The sequence below is a fragment of the Nuphar pumila genome, chromosome 1 (assembly GCF_984573655.1).
Source record: "Nuphar pumila chromosome 1, dmNupPumi1.hap1.1, whole genome shotgun sequence".
Classification (NCBI taxonomy): domain Eukaryota; kingdom Viridiplantae; phylum Streptophyta; class Magnoliopsida; order Nymphaeales; family Nymphaeaceae; genus Nuphar; species Nuphar pumila.
In genome coordinates, this window is record NC_143249.1 from 162,937,903 (window position 1) to 162,948,357 (window position 10,455).

The 10,455-nt window shown below is 37.0% G+C and overlaps 2 protein-coding genes across 2 annotated transcripts; both read right to left on the minus strand.

Moving 5' to 3' along the window:
* Window positions 1–3,184: 3,184 nt before the first annotated feature.
* On the minus strand, window positions 3,185–5,301 carry LOC149851178 (uncharacterized). Its single transcript, XM_090007886.1, has 3 exons — window positions 5,181–5,301; window positions 4,492–4,754; window positions 3,185–3,979 (listed from the first exon to the last, which is right to left on the minus strand). The coding sequence occupies exons 1-3, from the start codon at window positions 5,299–5,301 to the stop codon at window positions 3,530–3,532; spliced, it is 834 nt and encodes a 277-aa protein (XP_089864012.1). The 3' UTR covers window positions 3,185–3,529.
* A 68-nt stretch (window positions 5,302–5,369) lies between these two features.
* Window positions 5,370–10,000, minus strand: LOC149851179 (uncharacterized). The gene is made up of 6 exons (XM_090013917.1): window positions 9,671–10,000; window positions 9,019–9,250; window positions 8,744–8,808; window positions 8,536–8,600; window positions 6,354–6,440; window positions 5,370–5,710 (listed from the first exon to the last, which is right to left on the minus strand). The coding sequence occupies exons 2-6, from the start codon at window positions 9,070–9,072 to the stop codon at window positions 5,544–5,546; spliced, it is 438 nt and encodes a 145-aa protein (XP_089870043.1). The 5' UTR covers window positions 9,073–9,250; window positions 9,671–10,000; the 3' UTR covers window positions 5,370–5,543.
* Window positions 10,001–10,455: the final 455 nt, after the last annotated feature.

Genomic DNA, 10,455 nt, shown 5'->3' on the forward strand with positions numbered 1-10,455 from the left:
AAACAAAACATGAAATCGGCTACATAAAGAAAAACAAATATGATATGTTTTGAAAAGACTCTAGAAATGATTTTAAATATAGGAAAAAGACAAAACATGAAAATCGGCTACACAAAGAAAACAAATATAATAAAGGTTTTGAAAAGACTCTAGTTACCATCTTTAAAGAAATGTCTTCAAATATAGGAAAAAGGCAAAACATGAAAATCGGCTACACAAAGAAAACAAATATAATAAAGGTTTTGAAAAGACTCTAGTTACCTTTTTACAAACCCATAGAATGTCAACTTACTTGAAGTCATCATTCTCTTTGTATAGCATTAAATACCTCCTGTAAGAAATCCTTGTTAAAATATCCTTCTCAAGAATGTCGACTTTCTTGTAGTCCTCATTCTCTCTGAAGACTTTGAAAAACACAACATAAAGAAAACACTTGACATGACTATGTACAAATAAATATCTCAAAGCACTCATTGTACTTACACTCATTTAAAGTAAAGAAGTACTTATGTACCTCAAATCATTAATTAGAATAAAGACAAAACCACAATCCAACGTTCAATGTACTATTGTAAGAAATAAACTTTTTACATAAAATATGTATTACCTAAAATATTACAACGACTAGTGTACCCTATATTTTACTTTTATGGAAAAAGACTTTTTCGAATTTCTCCAAAGATATTTTTGAAATGACATATCATTTCACATCTCAAGAAGGCTACGATTTCAAAATGTAACGACTACTTTTTTTAAAAGCTATATAAACACACTCAAATAAACTATTCAATATGGAATGGACATGTGAGCTTACAACGAGAAAAATTCCTATTCGATATTTGAAAAGAGAGCCTTGAAAAAGAAAGAGAAAAAGAAAAGAAAGAAAGAGAAAAAGAAAAGAAAGAAAAGAGAAAAAGTCAAGTCCAGCTCTTTGACAAAGAGTATGCTCTAAGTGACAAACAGAACATTCTGAGAATCCTTCATTCGTGCATTTATATCATTCTGAAGGTTCTATAGGAAGTATTGTAACTCTGTTATTCACTGTTTTCCTTCTTTGTTGAAAGAAGTAGACCTCTATGAAAGAGGGTGTTGCCCTTCTCTGTTGAGAGAAGAAGACCTCTGTGAAAGAGGGTGTTGTCCTTCTCTGTTGAGAGAAGAAGACCTCTGTGGAAGAGGGTGTGCCCCTTCTCTGTTGAGAGAAGAAGACCTCTGAGGAAGAGGGTGTTGTACTATTTATCCGGTGACTCGGATGTTATAGTGGAAAGCTCAAGTAGTTTGCTTGGGGACTGGATGTAGGTCTGGGTATTGACCGAATTAGTATAAATTTTGTGTTTTATGTGTTGTGCCTTATTGCCTGATTATTTTATTTTATCGATCTTTATCGTATTTCACTATTCACCCTCCCTCTAGTGGAATTTCATTACAATCGATGCAACAACCCCTATCTCTCTTTCTAAGTAGGAAAAAATCTATCTGGCTCGTATTAACCCCACTTTTAAATGTTACTAGGTGAGACTCCCTCTTCCTAAACCAAGTGTTTGCTAATATCATGTCATAGGACAAACCAAAATTTAAAATCGTTTCTTTCTCTTATACAATAGCCTCCATGGATACTCTCAAATCCATCCCTACTAATGCCTACATGTTCATTAAGGTCACCGCCGATGAAAAGTTTTTCTCTATAAGATATCCCTTGTACTACTCCATCTAAATCTTTCCAAAATTGATGCTTAATAGAATTATTTAAACCCACTTGAGGTGCATAAACACTAATAATAATAATAATATCTATACCTAATATTAATTTAATAAGTAAAATTCTATCACCCTTCCTACGGACCTCAACTACATTATCTATAAACTCACGACTCATAACAATCCTTACTCCATCCCTATTCCTATTTATTCATGTATACCAAATCTTATATCCCCAAGGTTCTATCACTTTTGCTTTCTCACCTACCCATTTGGTCTCTTGTAGACATAAAATATCAATATTTCTCCTACACATAACATCTACTAACTCTACCAACTTACCAGTTAAAGACCCTATGTTCCAAGTGGCTAACCTAATTTTATAGTCTTGGACTAACTTCTTTACCCCCACCCGTCCAACAAAGTGAGGGAACCCTTGCTTATTTGACACCACACCCGGGCGTCGGTGTGACGCGTCGCTTCTGGGCGACGACCTAGCAACCCTTGCCCATTTATCACTGCCTCCAGGCCTATAGAGTACAACGCGTCGCTCAGTAGGGAACGCCCCAACGAAATTCTCAAATTGGTTCATATTCATAGGGTATGACTAAGTTTTTATGCTCGTTGTCACTGGCCTACCGCAACCCTCCTCCTTTATCCGGGCATGGGACCGATAGTGTATAACTAAACAGTTATACACAGGCTGAGTTAAATGTATGAGATGCATGTTTATATGTCCTAGGAGATTATGGTTTCATATAGAGAGAGAGAGAGAGAGAGAGAGAGAGAGAGAGAGTTCATGTGAAAATGTATGAGATGCATGTTTATATGTCCTAGGAGATCATGGTTTCATCAAGAGATTTGAGACTCTAGAATAAGATTAAGATGTACCATGAGCCACGAACATTGAAGCAGGCATAACTCTACTTACTGACTTGCCGGTTCGCTACCGGGGGTCCTACACTACAGTGGACAAAGACAGAAAGAGTTGTTCATAATCCGACAAACACCATAAAATTGAGATAATCTACACGGGTTGTTATGCCCAGAGTAGGCTATTATCGATATAGCCAAAGTAAATAGTGATTAGCATCGAGAAAATGTTAACTTGTGAAAATCGAATAAGAAACCGAGAGGATTTAGAAAACACAAACATGTGTGTATTGTGTGATCAAAAACTAAAATAAGGCTAGAGGCTTAGAGCCCACTACAGTTATAAACCTGAGTTTATTTTGCTTGTAATTTATTTCTTATTGAATTGTAGACTTACCCTTTTTAATTATTACAACGGTAGGTTTCAATTGACTTTGAAAGACAAGTTGGTGTTAGAACGTTGCCAACCTTCTTCAGGATGTAAGTGACTTCGTCTTCCGACAGAGCAGTTTCCCTTTCTTTTTTTATTTATTGAATTTGAGAGGCGATGCCTCATTTGGATGATATAGCCTTGTGGCTTATATAAGATTTATTTTTTTAAATTAATTGATGATAGTTTATTTAGAAAAAAAATTGGTGCCATGTTTTGTGCGCTACTTTGGTATTTCTCTCTGGGAAGTAATACTCGAGAACCCGGATTCCAAAGGTCCCTGATCGGAGTGTTACAATTGGATAACAAAGATGTTTAAAAGTCATGCTGCAGGAACAAAATCTGATCTGCTGGGATCCAATGTGTTAAGCTCAACATGGTTTAGGGGTAGTAGTTTGAGATCCATCCATCTTGAAGTAAGGCAGTGAACAAGAAAGCAATACACAATTTGCTTGTGGGGTGTAAAGAATGATGCATCCATTATGTTGCTTATATGCGATGAGACAACTTACGCATTTGATGATCTTCAGCTTATGGCTCTTGAAGGTCCTGACCTGGGTTCACTCTGCCAGGTGATGCTTTGGTCGCAAACCTTTTCCACCTAAAATTCCTTAAACCATTTCCTGTCAAGCCCAATGAACCTAACTCAGATGAGTCTTCTGTTTCTCTGACCCCTATATCCAAAGATTGAGAACCTGAAGCAGGTCCATCAACTGCTTTCATTACACCCTCATAGGAAAGAAATTGGACAACCTCATAGTTTCCATCATATCCGTGCAAAACCAGTGCTATTCCATCAGCAGGACCATTCTGAAGGCTGAGGGAGGCAGTGTAGATTAAAAATTCAGATCCATCACGGGTTATGTTGAAAGCTTTATCTGTCAGTGGCATTGACATGTACATCTTTCCATTAGCTCCATTATAAAGCACCAGCTTCAGATCAGCAGCATCCACCAGTGATCTAACAACAATTTCAACAAACTGTAGAACAAAGGAAAACCTGTCAGGAAACATGGTTTTTAGACATGCTACATAATTGGGCTAATCAACATGATATACAGAAAGTCTAACATGGGATTCATGGCAAACAGCATGAGATGGTCCAGTCAAAGAGTAAATTGGAAACATTGATCAAGTTGGAACTTCCAAGGTGGAAGACTGAGTCCACTTGACTGAGTTAACAGTTCCTTGGATGAAATAGTTTTGAAGATCATCACATTGCACATCCACAAGAAAAACTCATTATGCAACCTGTTGAGTAGGTTGGGGAACAAGAGAACGCCTTGAGCTCCGATTCCAGAATCAAAGGCCAGAGCAGCAATAGATGGGCCTTTCACTCGTACACGTTAATAATTAGTTTTTTGGTTCATAATGATCAAAATGAACCATCCGGAAGATGCCATGCTAACCATAACGTATGTGTAAGTGATAATTCAAGTACGCAAAAGGTCATTATAATTCGAACTACCTTATTGTTTCCACAATAGACTAACCTGATTTAGGTCTTTTCCTTTGTTGCTGTAGTGAAATTCGTTTATCCATGCCTTCAATGGGGAGTAATTACCAACAACAACAGAATTTGTCCCTGCAGGATTCTTCCATATCATGTTTGCATATTCAGGATGATCAATGAAAGGGTTCCTATTATGCTGGTAAAGACTGCAGATCCTGTCATTTCGCAACTTCTCGGACCTTGATGGAGGATCTGCTTCGTTCCACTTGAGTAATGAAGAAAGAAGGCCCATGTTTGCATAATCTATAGAAAATAAAACAAGTAGATAGGGGCAACTAGATATGACAAATTTCAATAGACGATAGAACCAGAAGCTTGACTGGGAGTACCAAAATCATGCATCTACCAGATCCAATCAACATGTAGATCCACATAAAAAATTTGCAATTCAACTCATGACAGACTTCCCAAATAATTCCAGGCTTACTGCTCAAAACAGAAAAAGCTGGCAGATAATACATCACTGGTACTTTGGGGGGCATTAAAGTTGTTCTATTCAATTAGTACCAAGTACCAGATCATAGCAGACTTCCTTCTCTTTGGTCGGTACTAAGTATCAAAATCATAGCAAACTTGCAAAAGTACCATATCAAAATGCTTGTTAAGAAATCATTTTTAGATATTCGACTCAGAACCTGAATATTTTTTAACCAAAAGGAAGTCACTTACCAATGCTCGGTGAATCAGAAAGTTGAAGGTTTGGGTTTCCAATAGGTTGATGAAGTCCGTAACGCACCGCCATGTACATTAGTGACCTTGCTATATCACCACGGACCTGTACATCATGCATTTAGTTTAACTGAAAATTTTCTGTCTTTTATGGTTATAATTAATAAATTTAAGGTCATTCAGAATATCTTTAGCGATGCAAAACATTAATCACTTATACTTTTTTGGTAGACAAAACATTGATCAATTATATAGCATCTCAAATAAGCTTTCCACTGACATCAGATCATCATCTCTTTAAAGCTGAGCCAAGACAGAACAAGGTCTCAATTTATAATATCTAGGTCATCGGAATAGAAGTCGTCAAGAAGACCAAAGATATATATTACTATAAAGAACCTGCCATGGCGGTGACCACCTATCCTTGTCTGCTTCTGTATCAGGAGCGGCTTCTCTATTTGCTGGTCTCAAACAGGAATGATCTTCTTGAATGCATTCTCCATAAAACTTGTTTCCCCTTGATGAATTAACTGCAGAAATAACACTAGTGCTTCAACTTATTGGTATTAATGGATATCAGTGAATACATTGAGAAATGAATTTGGTTTGATTTCTTATATATTTAACCTCAATAAGTGTTAATAAACAGAAAAGAGAGAGAGAGTTTCTAATGAGGAAATTATAGAAGAGAAAGACTTGAGTTCATGATAGATACAAAAGAATTGATGCTATCACATACACAAATTTTATTTGGTGAGCATGCCAAAAGGAAACTTATCTGGTTTTATCAAATCATCAATACAAATATGAAACAAAGTTGAAAAAAGAGAATGTTTTTTTCCAAAAAAAGGCAATCTAATACAAAATAAAAAGAAGGAACAGTGCAAACAAAAAAGTGCATACATTTGTTGACAAAACTAGCCACAAAAGACTAATGAAAGGAGAACTTTGGCTTTTTTTTCGTAGAAGAAGGCATCTGAAATGTTAATATAAAAAAAATAAAAGAGAAAGTGAATTGAACATATGGCTGAGTTTAAAAATATAAAATAGTAAGTTTTATTTTAGACATCAACATGAATGTAAAAATGATAAGATGATAAAGGTTATCCTCTCGTGATAATTGCCCACCATTGAGCTCCTAAAAATACATAAGACATGTAAGTGGCATCTAACCATTCACATCTGCTGGATGCAAATTGTGCAGGTCAGTCAATGAAGGACCATTAATTAGCCCATAAGAACGAGGCCATAGATGTTCCCCTGAAACAGGGAAAAATAGACTATTAAAATTCTTACAGTTAGGAATTAAAGATATAAAAAGAAAAAGAAGAAAAAGTTTTCAATCTCACACTTCAGTAGTGGCTTTGTATCACAAAGAAGCACTCAGAACAAATATCAAGCACATCTACACAAAAAGGTGATATGAGTGAAAGCCAGAATACTGGCATCTCATGTGAAAGAAAGTCAGCCTTTGGCATTAAATTAGGGTGCTTCTATTGTGGTACTGAACCACCATAACTTGTGATAGTACAAACTTGATTTACATAGATCTAATCTCAAAAAAGCAGAATCTAACCTTTGGTTTATGCCTAGCATGCTCAACTAACTATTTTCATGTGTTACGATTGACTCCAACATGATGCTTTATTCCACTTTTCAACCTACCTTTATCTTCATAAATTGTGTTTTGACTTTTTACCATCTCAGCGATTTAATCATGTTGTATTTGACATGATAAAACCTCCCAACATGGTAAATACATCTGTATGGTTAGATCTGACATTTGGGTAGGTCCTACAAAAGCATGTTACAAAACCACCATATATTTTCTCTTAAATTGTTGAGCGTATCTAAGTCTGCTGATTGCACACATGCATGGTGTGAATAGTGCCCTTAGCCACTGAGTTGTATGTTCGTTGCATTATAGAATGCATCTCAAGTTACAAACTTTAAGCAAAAGGATGTTTATGCAGTCTGCCACACACAGAAAGTACCGGAGGAATAGAATGAGGTTCTTAAATCCAGAAATAATCTTCTCTTCAGCAAGTTGTAACTTGTATCTTAGAGAAACCACCACGGCAACCCTATTGTATGGCTGGTCGTATTATTATAGGCATGATGTTTTGTTTGAATAATAGCTATTGGATATCATGCTCAAGCCACTCTCTTCTTTTTTCTTTTATTCTCTTTGTATTTTATGCAAGTGGTGGTGGATGCACCGTAGTCTGTTGTTGTTACCTTGGTGGTTGTGTTGGAGTGAAGATCGTCTCATGTTGCTTTTTCTAGATTCACTAAACTACAAATTTCACAGTAGCTTTTTCTAGATTCACTAAGCTACTAATTTCAGGAAAACAGTTAAACCATTGGTTAAAAGTTAAAACAAAGAATGTTTTGACTGAACGTATCACCTCTCAGCTCTTAAATCTTTTTGGCTATGTCATACAGACAATTCACCTGAGTGTGCCTCATGGTCTACATGACACTCGACACACCATGACATTTTACAGAGTCAAACTATGTTGGACATGATCAAACACTGTACATCCTTTTGTTAACGAACTTGATATTGTATTCTATAGTTAACTGTTTCTTTTAAAATGTCTCATTGATCACATGCATTTCAATTGTTAATCTGATTATGGTGGCTTAAGTTGTCAAGAAATGTCACTTAAAATGATGTTAATGCTTTATTCCTTGACTAAGAATTGTGCATGTACATGTTGATAATGAGTATATACATACATATACACATGCATGATGCATGCCCATGTCTACATGTCATAGATTTACAAACTCTTGTATCATACTAATTCTGCCCCTTTTCATGTCTTCTATCTGTGTGGTATGTTTATGTGTTATAGCTCTTTGGTCAACATAGCTCCAATACCAAAGAAAACCAAACTTGTTTATGACATTTCATGTTTTGAAGTCCAAACGTATTTTCAACCACCTCTTGAGCATCTAAAAATTCTCAGATATAACTAAAAGATCTGTGACGAAAGGATCTTCAGCTTGGATAAGTTTCTTAAGAGGAACATCCTTCTGTAACTGGAAGCCTGTTAAAGCATGTTATGTGAATGGTTAAAGCCACGAACTAACCGAAACATGAATTGCTAGTGAATAAAAAACAAGTTTAACAAAACACATTGTTTTGAATCATTCATCTCTTGGGCTAGCACTGCACAGCTCAAGCCTAAAAGATCAACAGCACTAAAGTCAATGTTCAGCAACAAGATCTCAAACATGTTACCAAATAAAGATGGGCGTCAACAGATAAAAAAGAACTGAGCGCGAAAATGGAAATGTCTATGCAATATGAATCCCAAACTGTTCTCTCAAAAAATGAATCACTAACTGTTCCATCCTTCAGGTTTCCCTGCCAAAGACTTTAGGACAGCCCTCAAGGAATAGATTTCAACTCTGCGCGTGGCAAAAGAAAACAAAATCAAAAGAGTGGCACTCATTGGACCAGCATTTCTTCTCTCAAGCAAAAAACGCACATGGCACAAAACATAAGTGCCAAAAACCAATGGAGTTACATTACATAATGAAGGATTGCATACATGTCTGAGGAGGCTTCCGGGTTCTCCACATCAGCTGCATCAAGAATCTTGAGTGCATCCCAAACCTGTCCAAAACCAGTTCAACAATTCATTCCAATTTTCTGTAACACAATTCAAGTAGGAATTTGCATATAAACACATTTTTCACTTAATGTAAAAAACAAAAAGAAAAAAATCCATGGAACTATGTTTTTTCTGCTTCTTTAAAATTCATAATATCTAACTGCATCAGCAATAAATACAAAGACCAACATCTTGTAGAACCCAATTAGCACCTCTTTGTAAGATAAAGGTTGGTGCCCAGAGACAACGAGGTTCAGTTGTTGCATCAATGCAGCACCTTGTGCATTCTCTATTTCTGAATAGTAATGAGCAACATCTTCACAAGGGTATCTCAACAAATGATGGGCATTTGCAGAGAACACCGGATTGAAGAGAGACAAAGCAGCGACTCCGGCGGTCCACGTCTACCATAACACAGAAGAATTCGACCACCTACAAAATCGACTGGAAGCAACACGGCTATGAATTCGTATATCACCCATTTCAACATGTCACAGACGCTATGACACGAGATCCGATACGAGCACAACTTTGCACGTTTTTTGACAGATGGTACCCGATACCACAGATTTTTTTTCATTAAATTTTGAATTGATCGGAAAGTAGTTTTATTGCGTTAATATATAAAAAACGTGCTTTGATTAGATACAACAAAAACCACTGACGTGTCCCGTATCGTGTCGTATTCCGAATTCCGTGTCCCTGAGCGAGGAGAGGAGCGTCCGTATCTTTTTCTTAAAGCGCACAGAGATAACGATGAGAGGGAAACAAACAGGGAAATAATCCGCACAGCGATTGTAGCTCGCCGGGAAACCAATTCCATGGAAAACGAGGGCAAAGGCAATCCGAGAATTCCTGGCAAACCTGAGATCGGAGAATGCGGGAATCGCCGCTCCGACGGAAAACGTCGGTTCAGGACGCGCGACGAAACCCGATCTTTCGGAGCGATTCCTCCGAGGAAGGGGCTCGTGGCGTTTGGATTCCTTCTTCCGACGAGCGCTCGCGAGTTCGGATTTGGATTCCCGGGAAAAAGTTTCCTTGTTCCTGGCGATCGTCGGAAAAACGGCGTTCAGAATGGGAGCTGAGGACATCTTTTTTTGCAGGAAAAGACGCAGGACGACAAATGGAACGGGTCCAGTGGTTTAGCTGATTTTGCCTCAAAGGCCAAAAACTTGGACACCACTCCCCGGAGGAATTTTACTTGTGCCCTTCACAGGCATGTAAACGGGTCGAATCTGGGCAATACCGTGTCTTGACTTAATCGGATTTGAATTGGGATTCTGAGTCGGATGGGATCATCTAAAATCAGATTTGGACTCCATTAGCTTAAAACTCAACATTTTTACATGTATTTGGATTCAGATCTTGTTGGATTCATGTGCAAAACTCAATACTGAATTCAGATCCGATTGCTAATCATATCCAATTTTGACTACCGTATCCCACTAATCAGATTTAGATTTGGGTTAGATGTTGGATAAATATCCGACTCGTTGGCATCCACTAATGTTGTAAAAATCTAACCAAATTGACTTGAATCGATCGATTAGAATCGAATGGGCACTTCATTAATTTATTGAAAATAAGTCCAAATCATTTTTTAATATTTTGTGATCATTATGATATTTGTTTGTTAATTGCGATTATAT

What these genes read in the sequence shown, in the direction of transcription:
- LOC149851178 (XM_090007886.1), bottom strand. Translation starts at nt 5,301, where the DNA reads ATGCATGATGTACAGGTCCGTGGTGATATAGCAAGGTCACTAATGTAC. An exon ending in TTCTGATTCACCGAGCATTG is followed by an intron (nt 4,755 to 5,180) that starts GTAAGTGACTTC and finishes TATTTTCTATAG; the next exon opens with ATTATGCAAACATGGGCCTT. An exon ending in AAGGAAAAGACCTAAATCAG is followed by an intron (nt 3,980 to 4,491) that starts GTTAGTCTATTG and finishes TTTGTTCTACAG; the next exon opens with TTTGTTGAAATTGTTGTTAG.
- LOC149851179 (XM_090013917.1), bottom strand. Translation starts at nt 9,072, where the DNA reads ATGCAACAACTGAACCTCGTTGTCTCTGGGCACCAACCTTTATCTTAC. An exon ending in CCGGAAGCCTCCTCAGACAT is followed by an intron (nt 8,601 to 8,743) that starts GTATGCAATCCT and finishes TGCCACGCGCAG; the next exon opens with AGTTGAAATCTATTCCTTGA. An exon ending in GCATCCAGCAGATGTGAATG is followed by an intron (nt 5,711 to 6,353) that starts GTTAGATGCCAC and finishes TTATTTCTGCAG; the next exon opens with TTAATTCATCAAGGGGAAAC.